This window comes from Garra rufa, chromosome 3, assembly GCF_049309525.1.
Source record: "Garra rufa chromosome 3, GarRuf1.0, whole genome shotgun sequence".
Lineage (NCBI taxonomy): Eukaryota > Metazoa > Chordata > Actinopteri > Cypriniformes > Cyprinidae > Garra > Garra rufa.
In genome coordinates this window covers 56,253,390-56,273,103 of record NC_133363.1, presented here as the reverse complement: position 1 = coordinate 56,273,103, position 19,714 = coordinate 56,253,390, and the positions used below count along the sequence as shown (strand labels likewise).

Below are 19,714 nucleotides of genomic sequence, written 5' to 3'. Positions count from 1 at the left end.
CATCATCAGCCGAAGAGAGAGCAATGTTAATAAGAAAAATGCAAATGGGAAGCTGGGAATAGTCCACTTGGCTTCCTTACTGAGAGATCAAGGGGGAGTGGAGGGGGAAACTCTGTCTTGAGGATACGATAAAGAGACGAAGGGGTGAGAAAGATGGGAGGGTTTGACAGAGGTGAAGGGAAGCTCATAACCGGGAGTGATGAAACTCTGTGGGAGGTCTGGATCCGCTACAGATGGTCTAGTCGGTTTCCTCCCACTAGACCTTTTCATCTATATACTTTTATATATGTACTTTTAACTATTTTTTACTGATGTTGAAACTAATTATATTTTCTGAAATGAAGAATGGATTTGTCATAGAGCAACTTGTTATTTTATTCAGTTGTATTAGATATTACAATTACAAAAAAATAATGACCAGTTTGGTATTGGTTTGGTATTGGTACCTAATAAACCCACTCTCAGATTTTTTCGAGAAATTAAATTGTTCTTTATTATGTGTGATAATGACAGCATTGAGCACAGCTAATAATTTTTAGAAAAGTTCACAAAACTATTATGTTGCAAAAATGATTGTTCTAACATTTTAACATGTTTTGTGGTGATTTTTTTAAATTTAATATTTTATTTTATAAAGAAAATGTATACTTTTATTCAACAAGAAAGCATTACATTAATTAAAAATGAGTAAGACTTTGAAGTAAAGAATTTATAAAGTTACAAAAGATTTCTATTTTAAATAAATGCAGTTTTTCAAACTTTGTTTATCAAAAAAATCTGAATTTTTTAACACTTCAAGTAATACCATAATATAATAATAATATCAAACAAACACACAAATAAATGTTATTCAGTACCAAATCAGCATGTTAGAATGTTTCTGAAAGGATAATGTGACAATGAAAATTGTAGCAAATAAAATAAAATAAAATGTAAATAATATAACAATATAAATGTATAAACCCAGTGCACACATTGTGATTTTTTGCCATCATTTACAATTGTTGCTTGTCATATTGTCTGATATAACCCCAGTGCAATCTCTTGGGTAAATGTCACTGGAGACTGTGTATGTCAGACTCTGTGATATAGATCTCAGGACTTTAGTCACGATTGACAGCACAGAATGTGTGATCAATCATCTCAAATTTTGACATCCTCATTGACAAACAAAACTGAAATACATCGCACAAACATGAGCAAGCCCTTAAGCTAATGTCAGCAATGTTTCGCCGAGATTAAAGAAATCATTCAACACCCCAAATCGTACCACCAGAATATGATCCACTTTTTTAATACTCACAGTCTCTGGAGTCCCGTGTACAGTTCCATGTCAACATCCTTAAGAATCTGCAATCCTGTCCAGTTCTCTATGTGTCTACAAAAGAAAGAGAAAATATTGAAAACAGCACCATTACCACCAATTTATTCAAGCAGGGGATATGTGTTTTTCCGCTTGATGGCCGGGGCAGGAACCCAATGGATGGTCCCTGGAGTTTTGAAAAATGTATCATAGTTCAGCGAGCGCTTGTGAAACATTCCTCTCAGAAACGTTGGTGTGTTGGTTAGGCAGATGGCCTTAGGGTGCGATCACTTGCAAACCACACCGTGAAATAATTAGCAAAACAATTTGTTTCTCCCTAGACTGTAAGGTCAAATGCATAGAGCACGTGGGGAGCACAAAGATAATTATCATGTATGCCGTGTAGAACAACCAGACATAAGTCAACTTGAATATGGGAGAACAGGGATCACTGTAGCGCGCAGTAAATGTACGGTCCGTGATATAACACACAGTGCACTCATTATAGCTATATCATGTGCATCTTGCCTCAATATTGTTTGGTTTACACAAAAATATTAAAAAGCACAATATGTGCACAATACATTTTCAACATTGAGAATAATATGAAATGTTTCTTAAGCTGCAAATCAGCATGATTTCTGAATGATTACTTGACACTGAAGACTGGAGTAATGATGCTGAAAATTCAGCTTTGCATCACAAGAATAAATTACATTTTTAAATATATTAAAACAGAAAACAGCTATTTTAAATTCTAATATTTCACAATTTTACAGTTTTTACTGTATTTTTTATCAAATAAATGCAGGCTTTGTGAGCATAACACCAAGCAACACCAAACTTTCAAACAGTAGTGTAGGGTACAACGGTGCTAAAGGCACCCTGGGGTAAAAGGCGCTTTTGATATTATATCTAAACCACTATGGCAGAAAAACGTGCCGTAGCACTTTCCAAAACATCCGCTTTTCAAGATACACATGCAATTTTGGCTGATGCTTGATGCGATCGCAGGCAGCAGTGCAAAGTCGTGTCTATGCTTAAACCTCTATCTTGTCTCAATATTGTTTGGTTTCCACAAAAATATTAAGCAGCTCAGCCGCTTTTAACATCAGGAATAATAATAAATGTTTATTGAGCAGCAAATCAGCATAGTAGAATGATTTCTGAAGGATCACTTGACACTGGAGGTTGGGGTAATGATGCTGAAAATATAGCTTTGCATCACAGGAATAAATTACATTTTAAAATGTATTCAAATAGAAAACAGCTACTTTAAATTGTAATAATATTTCACAATTGTACTGTTTTTACTGTATTTTTTATCACATAAATGCAGGCTTAGTGAGCATAACACCATGCAACACCAAACTTTTAAACAGTAGTGTAGGGTACGAAGGGGCTAAAGGCGCCCTGGGGTAAAAAGCGCCTTTGATATTATTTTTCTCTAAACCACTAGATGGCAGAAAAATGTGCCGTAGCACTTTCCAAAACATCCGCTTTTCAAGATACACATGTAAATTTGGCTGATGCTTGACGCGATCGCGGGCAGCAGTGCAAAGTCGATTCTGTGCTTACTTGATCTAATATTTGATGTTTTTAAAAAATATAGTAGATTTAAATAGCAAATGAGAATCACTAAAATTCTTGAATATATCTTGAGACAAAGGTCTTCTTCATGATTTTCTGTTTTGTTTAAGATAATTAAAACAACAGTTTTTAAATAACGAAAGAATGTGTAAAAAAGCACCCCTGCTGATGGGGCTAAAAGGCACAATAATTAACAGGATAATTAACAAAAGGCTGACTTTTCTATTTGTTGACATGACATTGTTAGATTCAAATGGTAAATAGCATTTATTATGTTGGTTGTCCATCTTAAAGATTATCACCATGTTTAGAATGAAACCATCATATTTAAAAACATGCTATTAATAATATCATATAATAAAAATATCATGTGTTGTTACTACTGTAAATCTATATTAAATTACTATGGGATCTCCTTCAATGCATTCAGAATCTTTGATTTTGTTATTTTAAAATATGTTTTATTATAACATATTTTAATGACAGTATATTTATTGAACAAAAATTAATTATTTTATCTTTCAAAATAAGCAGAAAACAGTACAAACTTTGCTAAAATGATTGTTTTGATCAAGTATTAACTTTATTATTATATACATTATTTAAAAAAAAAACATTATTTTAGCTAAAGTATTTGTATCAATACTGTGTGCCTTTTACCCCATGTGTGGGATTTATTTTCACACAAAATCTGTTGCTCCATAATGTTTAATACAAATGTATATATTTTTCTGCAATCATACACTTTGGGCACAGTGAAAGCACATTTTTTTCTTAGGGTGTGCCTTTAGCCCTGTTGTACCCTGTATTATAAATATAATCATTCACATTATAGAGTTTTTCCTTTTGCTATTAGATTTACATTTCATTTTCAATTGCATTTGTTTTCTAAGTATAACTTGGTCCTTTGTGTATTTTTAGTTCTATAGCGTATGATTTAAGTGACATGAGTAACGACAAATCATTTTTTCTGAACATTTTCTAAATAAATTCAAAAATCCAAGTGCAAAGGAAAAAGTCTGCAGGATTTTTTCCTCCCATTTATTGTCCACTAGGAAAAAATTGCAGTCCGGTTTCTTGGAAAAGTAATAAAACACCTCTCCTGAACAAGCCACACGATTTGACGTACCATTCATTTCCGTAGCACAAACGGTGTTGGATGAATTATGTGCTAAAGTTTAATACTAGAGGTTTGTTCAAAGAACTTACCATAAGTATTACTGTGTTTACATGCACAAAATATGCTGATAAGCATAAAAGAGCACATTATATAACCTAGCAATGTAAGAAAAACATCCTGGGTTTTTTGTCAGCCCAAATGTCAAAACATCAAGTGATATGAACATTTAAAGAAATAATAAACATCATTTTAAACAAGGCAATTACATGCAAAACTAAATTGTGGTAAGGGGTAAAAAAGTCAAGGGGTGTCAATCGAGTTCAGTCACGTTTATGCTAAATCCTTTTTGAATAAATCTGTATATCCAATTGAAAAAAGACTAAAATTATGACAATTATCTCTGCTCTTCCCTACCGTGTCAGTGCAACACCATTATCAGTGTCAGAATCTGCTTGAAAACACGCTTGCATTTAAATTCAGCTATTGCCAGGGCATGCAGCGGCACTGCCTTTATTTCCTATTCCACAGGCTTCTTATCTGCCAGCTAAAACAAACACAATCTGGACAGAAGTGTTCCAAGCAGGAGAAATCACAGATGTGCCGCTGACAGAACACAAGCACACACACAAGCAAACACGCCTCTAGATCCACACACACCCTGACAATGCCACAAGCCCCTAGAAGCACAGTCCAGCACAGTACATCAGGTAGATTTAATGTTTCTGTTTACAGCAGGGGAGAGAGTGACACTTTACAAATGAGTCGCACTGCAGTTAATGTAATACAGCAGAGGCCTTGCTACTTTACTGCCCATTGGTTTTATACAGCGTCCTCAGGTCACTAATTTCCCCAAAGAGCTTTGACTGAGCTCACCACTGAACCATGCCTAAAACCCGCCGAGGATTACTGGTTTTGCTTCTGGACCCAGATTTGATGTCAGTCATCATGTGGTGATTCAGAATTGTGGTAATAAATGAACAGAGTTTATGTGTTTGACATTAATCTAATTTATTTAATATATATGCATGCATGTATGTATGTATACACATTATATTTTATACTGTAAAAAAACAAACAAACATGTGGTCCCAGAATTTAACCATAATAAAATACAGTAGCAGCATTTTAGGTTTTACGGATTTAGCTTAAATTTACATTGAAAACCCGTATTTCATTAACTGATATAATGTTAATATACCAACCTATTGAGTTCTGCAATATGTTTAGTATACCTTTGTAATACTCTGACCACCAAACCACCAAAAACCGGTGATAAGAAAGTCACATGATCAGCCAAAGCTAATCCACAAGCTGAGAAGGTAAATACTAACATATAAACAATTTTGGGCTACTAAATACTAAACAACATTAAGGTAACACACATTAAACTGAAATTTAATTAATTTAATAACATTAGATGTAACATACAAGCCTAATGATCATAACTGAAAAAAAAAAAAATAAGAAATTGTCATCAAATGTGAAATGTAACGCAGGGAATATGTGAATATATAAATACATACACATATTTGTATATCTTTAAAGACATTAAGATGTCCATGTCAAAAGAAATTTACATGATTTCATGTCCATAGAAAGCACAATAAATTTAAGCAAAGTTTTTACTTTTAAGGTTTTAAATACATTTTTGGAGAATAAAATGTCCAAATTTGCTTGAAATAATGTTACATTGTCATTCAGCGTAACACAATATTTATGCAAAAATTCAAACAACATGCTTATTCTGACTTGTACATATTAAAATATATAAAAGAGTAAGGAAGAATATTAAATTTTATGGTGTTTTAATTTAGTAAAAAATTCTTACTGACAAATGGGCAAAACCTAGGATAGTGGTAAATGTTAAAAAAATGTGGAATAACAATTACTATTTGGGGTGAAAGTAATTAATCTTTTAATATGTCATTGATTTTTGTTGTAAATATGCCTGACAGGATTGTTACACTGAATGATATTTTAGTGGGTGTCTTATGTATGACAAATATATGATATTTATTTTTTGCTCAAAAAAACAAGAATGCAATTAAATAAAAAAAATTTTTTTTGAAAAACAACAACAATTATGTAAACAAACTTTTGTGGATGCAATTAATCACGGTTAATTGATTTGACAGCCCTAATTTATTATTTATAAAATAAATAAAATATATGAAATTGTTTATCAAGTTGTAAATTCTAAAATATATCAATTATAATTATAATAATAAAACATAATTTTTCTCACTATTTTTTTTACTACTAAACAAATTAATCTCTTTTAGTTGAGTGATTTACAAATAATATATCATTTAGACTGACTCTTTAAAACAAAAATAATAGTTTGTTTAGAAATCAATATAACCTATAACAATACTATTAATAACTATTACTGTTTATATACAGTATGTATGCATTTAGAAAATGTTTAAATGATGAATAATATTCCTATTTGCCAGTATTGCAAACAATAGTTTCCCCCACCTCGTTTTATTTCAAAACAAATGTATCCTAATAGTTGAGTGATTTTCATAATATGCAAAGCAGTTGCACTGAATGTTTTATTCATTAATCAGACATCGCTGGATGCAGAGAAATCTATAACAACGTTTAAAAAATATTTTTTTATAATATGCATTTATAAAATTGGCAAATTATAAATAATATTAATAATTCACAATATTGCTAACAACACTTAAGAAACTGATCCCTAGTTTAGTGACTTGCATAATAGTTAGTGAGTAAGACTATAAAATGTTGTTTTGTTCAATAATCAGATATCGCTTGCTGAATGCAAAGAAATCTATAATGGATCTATAAATCTATAATGGAGAAATCCATAAATCTATACTGGATGGTGTTGTTGTGATCCAGATGCACTGGAGCAACCCTGTTTACATAGCTGTGCGTCCTAAACCATGTGAATCATTCAAATATCAGTCAAAGGCTCTGAGCACATTTCATTTCAGCCTCTGATGAAAAACCTCTCTCAGGCTGTGTGCAAGTTCATGGCTGTTTTCTCCCTAATCTTCTCTCTCTATTGTTCCCAAAACTCATGCCTAGGCATGATAAATGACTTTGTTTAAATGATCTGCATCACAGCTATAGCTTAATGGGAGAACGTTTAATAAAACAGATTGTCTCAGGTGTGCTCTTCAGGCATTGATCGACACCTTCCTTTTCATCTCAGAGCCAGACTTCAAGTAAAGAACCCTAAAAAGCCAGAAACCAAGGCTTTCTATTATCTTGCACTTGCATTCCAAGAATACAGAATAAAGAATTCAACCAAAGAAATGATTTCAAATACAATAATAACAAGGAACCTTATCTGTGGAAAGGTACAACACATTTCAGCATGACTGCTTGAGTTAGTAAACATACTGTTTTACTCTTCACCGATTCTTTACTGGCGATCCTTTTACACCCACATAACATCTGAATAAATGTAATTACTCGGAGACAGGTGTACAACATGCCTAATTTCTAATGGATCTAGTCTGTGAAATTACAGCTGGCCTCCATCTGTTGCTGATTTCAGGTTTCAATCCAGGATTTACTTTTCCAATGTATAAATACAACATGCCTCACCTTTAGCGCTAACAAGCTATGAATCATTCGTAGGTGCCAGGATGCTGATTTGCATTTTAAACGCTGGAAATATATGTGGCCTTATGTGAGACAGCACTTCTGAGGTTTGTTAGCATTTGTTACATGGCAGTTGGATTATACAGGATCTTTTTTTCTAAATGAAGAACAGCTGTAATTACAAGCGGTCGCATTTACATTTTCTTGGGAAAACATTTACTTAAGAAAATGTGAGTGGTGTTTGTCTGTACCAGTGCTAGGGTTTTGTAGATGGTTGCCAGGCCACTGCTGTGTGCTTTCTAAGGCTCCCAGGCTGGTTGTCAGCATGTTGTTAGTGTGTTCTGGATACTATAGGTGTTTGCTACTGAATGGTGTTCAGGATGGTCAACAGAGCAAAGTTACACCCTCAGTTTAATTCTGTATGCCACCAAATAAATTTTTTGTCAGGCTGATTTCCAGGAAAAATTAGTAGAACACCTCTCCTGAACATGCCCCATATTTTGAAACATCAAAAAGAAGCACATTACAAAAATAACTAAAAAAGTAAAAACAACATCACAAGAATGTGTTTACATGATACCTCTTGATGCCAAAAAGAGAGAGAATGTTTTTGTTTTTTTTAAAGTGGTCATTTGATGTTGCTAAAAAGAACATTATTTTGTGTATTTGTTTGAGGTTAAAAAAACATTATTTTCCACATACTGTACATTATTGTTGCCCCTCTCTGCCCCACCTTTCTAAAACGCTTTGATTTTTACAAAACTCATCGTTGATGGAAACCGAGGTGTTCTCTGATTGGCCAGCTGTCCGGTACGTTGTGATTGGGTGAATTTCCACATACTGTACATTATTGTTGCTCCTCTCTGCCTCACCTTTCTGAAACGCTTTGATTTTTACAAAACTTATCGTTGATGGAAACTGAGGTGTTCTCTGATTGGCCAGCTATCCGGTGCATTGTGATTGGCTGAATTTCCACATACTGTACATTATTGTTGCTCCTCTCTGCCTCACCGTTCTGAAACGCTTTGATTTTTACAAAACTCATCGTTTATGGAAACTGAGGTGTTCTCTGATTAGCCAGCTATTTGGTGCATTGTGATTGGCCAAATTTCCACATACTGTACATTATTGTTGCTCCTCTCTGCCTCGCCTTTCTGAAACACTTTGATTTTTACAAAACTCATCGTTGATGGAAACTGAGGTGTTCTCTAATTGGCCAGCTATCCGGTGCGTTGTGATTGGCCAAATACCTCAAGCGTGTGACGGAAATGTTATGCCTCTTACCATGCCGTTTCTCAGCGCGATGAGACCGAAACAATAAAACCCATTATAAACGAGACATATGTTGTATCCAGTGGGGTCATAACTACTAATTATAATGACTTATACTGTCTTTTTACGTGTTGCTTTGCATTGCGTCTCGGCATGTAAACATAACACCATGTCTACATTTACGATTGTAGAACGAAAAACAACTAGCACTATACTCTACACTGCTCAAAACTTACATTTTAATAGTCAGTACTAAATTCCTTAAACATGAAATGTACTTACAGGCCATCAGTCAGAAGAGCAGACCGTCCTTGCAATGTTGGAATTGCCCCACTTTATAGCCTTAACCCTTTGTGTGCAGCTGGCATTGTAAGATGCTCTCCCAGGTTCAGGAAAAAGTCCTCCTTGAAATGTGCATGACCTACTCGAATATTTGCATTGTACTCTTCCAGAACAGTTTTGTAAATATAACTTAACCACTGATTTAGTTGTGTCCTCAGTTGGAAGGCTAAACAAAGTACTTTCACTTTTGCAATGAAACACACTGCATCTCCACAACATGGCGGCTGCAACAATGCTACAGCCCGTAAAAGTTACGCCTTCTTTCTTTTCATATACATATGGGCGGTGTTACGCTAATCTACTCACCCCAGAGTCAGTCTTAACTTTTATTTTTATTTTTGGTTTTGAGACTTTAAGCTTTGCAACTTTACAGATCTTATCTATGCACAAACAGCTTGTAACACTCCAAAGACTAATGAAAACAAGAAACTGCATCATATGACCCCTTTATAAAAAATTATTTACATGCAAACTGAAACTGTGTAAGGAAACTTTATGAACTTTGATAGAAAAGAGATTCAGAAGATGCACAGCAGAGATGAAGTGGGGTAAATAAAAGGTGGATAAACCTATATGGTTTTCTTGCAGTGTATTAAAGACAAGATGAACCACCACTTGCATAAACATAAATATATAGCCTTATAAATACTCTGTATGTTAGATTTAGAGTTAAAATTGCAAATTGAATAATTTTTCTGTGCACATTGCTGTGACGGTGGGATATGAACAGCTGATGTTCATAACAGGTGCACAAATGGGCCACAATGAGTCAAACTGAAGAAAATGGATGAACTAAATGCAAAGTAAACACTCAAGTGTTCTCTGATTTATCTGAGTTATAGAAAGTCTGAGTCATTATAGTGAATCATTTAGTTTGGATGGTTTATGTAAATAAACAGTTTCACAAAAATGACTCACAAAAATGACTCACTGAAATGACTCGACTCCTTGTATTATGTAGGCCTACTATATTTTTTATTCTAGTGTTTTGTTGCATGGCTCAGATTAAAATATATTTTAGTTATAAAAATTTACTTTTATATGTTGTTTGAACATAAATGTGACCTTGGACCACAAAAACAGTCATAAGTAGTGCGGGTATGTTTGTAGTAATAGTCAAAAATACATTGTTTGGGTCAAAATGATAGATTTGTCTTTCATGCCAAAAATCCCCAAGATATTAAGTAAAGATCATGTTCCATGAAGATATTTTGTAAATTTTCTACTGTAAATATATTAAAACTGTAAAACTAATATATATCAAAAAATAAATGTCTTCTTATTAGAGGTTCAGACATTATTCAGTCCAGAGCAGTGAATGATTTTCTGTTTTTATTTTATTGCTTGGGTTATATATTAATAGCGTAGAGCAGCAGTACTGTATATTACACTGCTGTCACTTACTACACAGATCTAATATAAACATGCTATTTGTTTCCCAGCTGTTTGTTTACCTTCACAGACATAACTGACTGTTTTTGTAACCTTGTGTGTATTTGACAGTTTAAGCGCAGTAAGACATGAAAGAGAACTTATTTTAGTACTTGCATGACGTGCGCTCAGAAAACCCAATATCAGAAGGTTTAAAACATATGATTTTAGCGCAACCAACGTGATATTCAAAACCAAACAGATGATTTTAGCAGAGTATTTGATGTACAAGCTGTAAGGGCACTGCTTTTACTTAAAATAGGCATTTTCAAAATTATATAATAAATGATCTGTGGTGTATTTTGAGCTAAAACTTCACAGACACATTCTGGAGACACCTGAGACTTTTATTACATCTTGTCAAAAGGGGCATAATAGGTGTTCTTTAAGACTTAACAAGCCTATATTTTAAATACTTATAAATGTTAATAATATTATCAAAATATACAAATAAATGATCCTCCACAATACTGGTTAGGCAGATGCATTGTAAAGACTAGATGAGACAGTGCATCAGTAGCTGAGGCTAGAAAACTGGAAATGAGTGAAATGTGTATTGACTGCTTTGCTCACTTTAGGCTTCTAAAAGTATTGAAATATTGAGCTTTCTGATCAATTGGGCCGACTTCCTCAGAAAAAGGTGTTCAATAGAGGTAAAGTCACGATAATGTCTCACCTCTAGTATATACACAGGGCAATTAAACTGTCTCCATATTAGCAGTGACCTTTCAAAACGTGCAGATGTCTCCCTGTTAACTACACCTATCAGCAAAGCCTTTCCACATTCTTGGCATCTTCATTTATTGTCATTTTCTCACAGAAAAAAATAAATGTGTTTATGTCATTTATTTAGAACAGATTTTTACACCTTAAAAAAAAACGAGCTCTTAAAAGACGTGGTCAGTTTAAAGACAACATAAATATGATTGTAAATCTGCATTTAAGATCTGTCTGACTCTTGCTGTTATGATAAAAGCTCCATCACTAAAAAAAATCCCAAAATGTAAATGTACTCACCCTCAGACCATCAAAGCTGTAGATGAGTTTGTTTCTTCATCGGAACAGATTTGGAGAAAATTATCATTTCATCACTTGCTCACCAATGGATATACTCTGCTGTGAATGGGTGCCGTCAGAAAGAGAGCTGATAAAAAACAATAAAATAATCCACAAGACTCCAGTCCATCAAATAACATCTATTTTTAACAAACAAATCCATAAGTAAGCCATTTTAATCTGACTTAATCCATCACTATTGGCCAAAATAAACTTGATCTATGCATATTTCTCTCCTGATTCAGAGAGAAAGCAATATTATTGACACAGGACTTGTATTTTAGACCGAAACACTAGTTTGAAGTTGAAGACGTATTAATAATAAATCTGTTTTTTACAAACAGCTTTTCACTTCACTTCACAAGACAGTAATTGATGGCCTGGAGTTGTGTGGATTACTTGTGAATTATTTATTTATCAGGCGTTTGGACTCTGATGGCACCCGTTCACAGCAAGTGATATAATGATAGATTCTCCAAATCTATTCTGATTAAATATATATATATATATATATATATATATATATATATATAGATAGATAGATAGATATATATATATATTTATATATATATATTAATCTACATCTCGGAAATCCTGAGGGTAAGTACATTTTATTTTTTATTTTATTTTGGCTTAACTGTTCCGTTAGACATACTTTTCTTTTTGGGTAAATTATCTGTACTCTTTACTCACTGTTAAGCCATTCCAAACCTATATGACTGGACCTAAATGGTATCCTATTTTAATGTTTCCCTGTTTTTTGTAACTGTGGAAATGTGTAAAAAATACTTTTTCATTTAATTTTCCATGGAAGAAAAAAACTAGGTTGTACAGATTCTAAATGACATAAAGGTAAGTCAAAAATGTTAGTTTTGTGGTGAACTACTCTATTCTTATTCCAAAAGTGTTCTAAAATCTCAGACTCTGACCAGCGAAAAAAGCAATTACACATTCTCAAAGGAGATTTCCTTCATATTAAGTATTTCTGATCCAAAGTGCTGCTGGCATATTATCGAAGCTAATGCATGTAAGACTTTACTTTCCCAAACTACCCGCATCTAGGCAGGCCTGCATTTAGGCTGTGTATCAGTGTGCCTCAGATTAACTGTGTGCAATGCATCGCAGCTTCATGGTCCATGGCCAGAACTGGCAGTCTAAATATAGGCACAACAAAACCCCTTCTAAGCTGTATCTACATTCTGCACATCTCTACCCTCCATCCACTCCTGAGCTTCAGCCAAAATGAAAATGAGCATAATTAGGTCCCATGAGGCAGAGAGCATTAGACAGAGCAGCAATAGTGGCACGGACGCCAATATCTTTCTGGTGTTGGGACGCCAATGTCACTTGCAATGCCAAAGGCTGCAGTGAGCACTTGTTTGGAAAACCTGCACGAGATGACTTCCTTAACACAGAATAGCAGGGGATTCTGATTTCCTGCACTTATCAGGGAAAAACAGGCCCAAATTTTGCTCTCTGGTGAGGGGAACATATCAAGAAAACACAGCGATGGTCATCGACTCAGCAGCATGTCTGGCTACGGAGTTAAAATGAATATTTTTCACATTATACATATAACATCTGCTATTATGTTTTGCATTTTGTTAAAAGCATATATATAATACACCACCGTTCAAAAATTTGATGTTGGTGTTGATGTTTATAAAAACGTGTGCTCACCAAGGCTGCATTTTTAAATACAGTAAAATATTATTACAACTACAAATAATTATTTTCTGTTGATATGTTGAAATGCAATTGATTCCTGTGATTGCAAAGCTGAATTTAATATATTTTGTCAAATATTCCAGTCTTGATTCTCACATGATCTTTCAGAAATCATTCCAATATGCTGATTTGCTACTGAAGAAGCATTTCTTATTAGTATAACTGTTGAAAATTTATAGGAGAAGTTCACTTGCAGAACAAAAATTTACAGATAATGTACTCACCCTCTTGTCATCTAAGATGTTATGTCTTTCTTTCTTCAGTCGTAAAGAAATTATGTTTTTTGAGGAAAACATTTCAGGATTTTTCTCCATATAATGGACTTCTATAGTGCCCCGAGTTTGAATTTTCAAAATGCTGTTTAAATGCAGTTTTAAACGATCCCAAATGCATCTGTAAACGATCCCAGCCAAGGAAGAAGGGTCTTATCTAGCAAAACAATTGGTAATTTTTTTTCTTTTTTTATTACAATTTATATACTTTTTAACCTCAAATGCTCATCTTGTCTCTCTCTGCGATGTGCATGAGTAGTCTGTGCATCTCTAGTTCAAATCAGTTAGTGTAGGTCGGAAAACTCCGTCTCATTTTCTCCCTCAACTTCAAAAATCACTTCAAAATCATCCTACATCGCTGCAGAAGTACCGACCCAGTGTTTGCAAAGTGAACATGCAAAAAAGATAAAACACCTGTACAAAAAAGGTAAAACAGTGATGTAGGATGATTTTTGAAGTTGGGGAAGAAAAAAGATGGCAGTTTTTCAACATAAGTTAACTGAAAAAAAAACAGTTCAGGCAGAGCAAGACGTATTTTTTTAAAATAACTAATCGTTTCACTAGATAAGACCCTTCTTCCTCGGCTGGGATTGTTTACAGCCACATTTGGGATCGTTTAAAGCTGCATTTAAACTGCATTTTGGAAGCTCAAACTCGGGGCACCATAGAAGTCCACTATATGAAGAAAAATCCTGAAATGTTTTCTTCAAAAAACATAATTTCTTTACGACTGAAGAAAGAAAGACATAACATCTTGGATGACAAGGGGGTCAGTACATTATTTGTAAATTTTTGCTCTGGAAGTGAAATTCTCCCTTAATATTTTTAAGGAAACAATGATATTCTCAATACATTTAATGCATCCTTGCTAAATTAAAGTGTTCATTTTTGAAATTAGTGTATCTATACTGTGTACATCTTTGCAAGAAGGCAACAGCTTACTCTAAGGCAATGGAAGGCAAGGTGAGGAAGAAGCTGACAGGACAGGAAGTCATTGGGAAGCAGAGAGTGTGACACAGGAGACAGTGGCAGTGAGCACAGCAGAGAAGAGACAGAAACAGAGAGGCAGAACCTGTTTCCACTGTCTTTGAACAGACAGGTGAGGCTGTCTGCTGTGGTGCCCTCACTAGGTAACAAGATTGCAGTCACAAACTGGACTGAAAGAATTGTTGTTTAGGGGTAAATGAGTTTTATAGGTTTTCTTGGCATATTTCCTCCATTATGTTGAGTATTTGTGAGGGGGAGATTAAGTCTGTGTCTGTGTGCTGGGGGGTAATATGTATAATGAGCACTGCCTTATTGCACTGAATTACATTACTAATATTGCTTCATGTTTCACCAGATCCAAAGCTCAACACAGGACGCAAAGAATTTCCTAGGGACCCAACAGCTTAGAATTTGTAATGTACAAATGCAAAACTTTAATTGTAAAAATCTGTCCAGCTAATTTAACATAAATGAGGACAAGGATGAGAGAAGATGGTTTTTGTGCATCTTCTGCTTTTTTAGTAACTAGAGTATGGCTTTAAGGCTGACAACTCATATTTTTCTTATTATAAAACACACAGTTTCTAAGGGATAGTTCGTCCAAAAATGAAAACTCTGTCATTAATTATTCACCCTCATGTGGTTCCAAACCCTTGTTCATCGTCGAAACACGAATTAAGATATTTCTGATGAAATCAGAGAGTTTTCTGACCCTGCACAGAGAGCAAGAGAACTACCATGTTAAAGGCACAGAAAAGTAGTAAGGACATAGTTAAAATAGTCCATGTGACATCAGTGGTTTAACCATCATTTTATGAAGCTACGAGGATTTTTTTTGTCCGCAAAGAAAACAAAAATAATGACTTTATTGAACAATTTCTACATCAAAACGCCAGCTCCTGCAGCAACAGCTCCACACGCACGCATTGTGATACTCTCATGATACTCTACACGGAACAGAAGAAACTGTTAAATTAAAGTCGCTTTTGTTTCCTTTTTGCACACAACAAGTATTCTAGTAGCTTCATAACATCACGGTTGAACTACTGATGTCACATGAACTATTTTAACAATGTTTTTACTACCTTTCTGGGCTTTGAACATAGTTGTTGAAAGCTCTCAGATTTAATCAAAAATATCTTAATTTGTGAACTGAAGATGATGAAGGTCTTACAGGTTTGGAACGACATGAGAGTGAGTAATTAATGGCAGAATTTTTTTTTATTTTTGAGGGATTTATCTCTTTAACTGTATATGCTTGTAGAAGTTCATATCTGTAACTAGGGATGTTAACGATATTGTCTCGATATTGTCATGGTCACATGATGATATAAAACAATAGGTCTTTTGGACAAAAAGTGTAGTTTTTAAAATATATTTAAACACAGTTTATTATATGTTATTTGACACAGTATCTGTCAAACAAACTAAAACCAAAAGTACAATATGACTTAATCCCTTTATCAAGTCTGTTTTCGCTGCATGTTAATTCTTCACTATAATAAACTGTGATTAAATATATTTTAAAAACTACACTATTTGTCCGGAAGACCTATTGTTTCATATCATCATGTGACCATGACAATATCGAGACAATATCGTTAACATCCCTAGTTACAGATATGAACTTTTACATTCAGCATTTACAGACGATCAGCTTGTGATCCGGTGTTTTCTGTGCCTCAAAACGGCTACGTTCACAGTGAATTAATGTAGTAAACTCATTTATTGCAAGTACTATGAGTTTAGGGAGTGCAACAGCCACCAGTTAATGCTTTATTTTCGCGACAGATGATTACAGCATTTGACTAGATTTGTAGTGATTTAATGTGTTTTTGTAAGCCTGTTTTCACTGAAGTTTCCTGCCGTTTCTCTCAAAATAAAAGCTTAAAAGTGCAGTATGAATTGTTGGTAGCTATCGGTTTAAATGTTGTTGTTGTTATTATTGTTATTATATTTAAATTTGTTTGGCTTCCTAAAACACCAGTTTGAATATAATTTAGACTGAGACAGTATATCACAAATAAAAAGAGCCCCCGTTTAAAGTTCAGGTACAAGTCTTTTTTCTGACTTAAGTTTTCTTAGTTAAGAACATGGGTTGGAGCTCTTCATTTTATACTCTCAAAGTGCATTAGATAGAAGAATTTAACTTTAAAATGTACAAAATGTAAAATTTTCAAATTCTTTATTTTTTTTTTTTTATAATATCGCAATTAATATCATATTGTGGACTTCATATCGCGATTATTATTGTATTGTGAGATTTTTTTATCGTTACATCCCTATCTGTAAGTGCAAATTAAAAATTGCAACACAGACTGTCAGTATCTGCATTAGTGGTGGACATTTTAGTGATTCCTTTTGCAGTTTGCATTCATACAACAGTAGGTGGCGACAAGTGACTGTCTTCATGAGCGAGTCTTTGAGTTGTTCAGCAAAGCGATTCATTCAAAACACTGATTCCTTCAGGGGCAAAACAAATGAAATTGCATCCATTATCGCACATTGCACAACCCTTTAAAATTTAAGTTATATAGTCTCTCTCGTTAGAAATTTCTTTTCTGAGAGTACACAAATCATGTAGAACGCTTTCTTTGTACGTTTAAGAGATATGTTCATGTTAACTGCTCTTTCTGTTCTGTCTAATTGGAAACACTGCCCCACATTTCCTTGGATTACAGTATAAAAAGCTGTGTTTATTAATGAAAAGATAGTGTCATTTTGATTTGCACTTTGAAAGTTTCATTTTTGGATATTTAAAGTATGATAATCTGATTACTTTTACCTATTAGTCAGATATCATGTTTATTTGTGACCTCATGGATATACTACTCTTTTTTACACTTTTACAATACATTGTATAGGTCAAAATGATCACATTTTCTTTTATGCCAAAAACCATTAGGATATTAAGTAAAGATTGTGTTCCATTAAGATATTTTGTAAATTTCCTACCGCAAATATATCAAAACTTTGATTAGTAATTTTTAAATAGTTGTATCTTGGCCAAATATTGTCCAATACAAACCATACATCAATGAAAAGCTTATTTATTCAGCTTTCTGATGCTGTAGAGAACTATGATTTATGAGAGTCACTGAATCACTGATTTAAATGATTTATTCAAAACCATTGTTTCATTCTAAACTAAACAAGTGAGTTTCTTTATGAGTGAGTCATTGAATTGTTCCTTCAAATGAATCATTCAAAAACACCTTTAGTCCAACAAATCAATAATTTTAAAATGATTTGGTGTTATATAATAATTCGTTGACAGGTTACATTTAAATACCATATTGCTTTAAACTCCAGTCTTTATTGGATGGGTCTCACCCTTAGATCTTCACTCAGCACCATATTAAAAAATCAAATAAAACACTGCTGTCAATGACTTGCTGTTGATTCCATGGTGCCAAACATCAGCAGCAGGGCGTCAGAGCAGGTACGGCTGTCAACAAGCCTTCTAGCACTATATCATGTAGCTCTTTCTTTTGTGCACTCAATATGTCTTGTCTTGAGTTGAGCAATACATGGCATATCCCCTGATGAGAATTCTAGCAGCCCATTGTTGTACGAGAAGCTTTTAAATAAAATACTGGATCACTGTTCTCTTTTGTACTGGCAAGCAGCCCAAAGCGCCATACAGCATGCAAATCTGGGAAACTTTCGGCTGTGAAAATAAAGTGTGTTTAAAGCACATCCCATCTGGGGTCTGGGTACATACATGCTGTTGATCATAATTTGCAGCCCACCGGCTGGGACAGCAAACATAGTGTGTGTTCACACACAAGTGTACACTAACTTCCTCTAGTTCCCCACGCTTACGACAAGTGCTAACTAACTGCATTCTGATTCAAATAAAGTAAGGACGGATATGCATTGTGAGAAATCACGCAGCCCGACTGTGGTTCGGAAGTGTTGCGTTTCCTTTGTGGTCCCTCTGGGAGACATAAAAGCAGCTTTCTGTAAGATTTGATCCTTTTTTTTCATTACGCCTGCTTACGCTGATCCTTTTAAGCTGAATCGAAGGGGAAACACATACAAAGATACTGTAATCAACAGCTAAATGACTTATTTCAAAGGTTTTCGCCCAAAAATGGGTGCTTTTAACATTAATGACCCCATTGTTGGCTGTAAAATAACAATCGAAACATTGTGCCAAGCCTAACTAACCGTGTGGCCAACCAGGGAGGTTCTATAATTGGTTTCAAATCAGAATAAAAGATAAAACATTTTAAATCCACCATAAAAACACAGAAAAAAATGGTCAGATGCCATAAAGTGCCACAATGGCTCTGTAAATCTAGTGAGCTGCCTACCAAGACGGCACTTTAAGACACCACAGGCATGCTACTGACACAAAGGCTGTTCCAACAGGTAGATAGATAATAATGATGCCTCCCAAGATGCTTTATTTTTAACTTTTAAGGCCACATCACTCGTGTCCTTACCAGTGAAGGCAATGCAGTCAAATTATATATATATGACCCTGTACCACAAAACCAGTCATAAGTAGCACAGGTATATTTGTGGCAATAGTCAACAATACATTGTATGGGTCAAAATTATACTTTTTTCTTTTATGCCAAAAATCATTAGGATATTAAGTAAAGATCATGTTCAATGAAAATATATTGTAAATTTTCTATTGTAAATATATCAAAACTTAATTTTTGATTAGCAATATGCATTACTGAGAACTTCATTTGGACAACTTTAAAGATTTTTTTCTCAGTATTTTGATTTTTTTGCACCCTCAAATTCCAGTTTTCAAATAGTTGTATCTCAGCCAAATATTGTCCTAAAAAACATACATCAATGGAAAGCTTATTTTCAGCTTTCATATAAATCTCAATTTAAAAAAAAAATTACCATTATTACTGATTTTGTGGTCCAGCATAATATGTATATATTCAGAATACAAACAACGTAACTGTGGTCTATAATTTTTTGTTTTAAATATATATAACGAAAGATGGTAAAATACAACAAAATATAATTTCATATATAATATAAAATGTAATATATAAT

At 33.9% G+C, this 19,714-nt stretch overlaps 1 protein-coding gene across 1 annotated transcript in view; it reads right to left on the bottom strand.

The window, feature by feature from the left end:
- The window catches only part of LOC141331670 (NT-3 growth factor receptor-like), a 178,817-nt gene that overhangs the window by 149,750 nt on the left and 9,353 nt on the right, over nucleotides 1-19,714 (bottom strand). Inside the window, exon 2 of the mRNA XM_073836708.1 lies at nucleotides 1,304-1,378. Coding sequence (XP_073692809.1) covers nucleotides 1,304-1,378 — 75 coding nt within the window. The remainder of the gene's footprint in view (nucleotides 1-1,303; nucleotides 1,379-19,714) is intronic.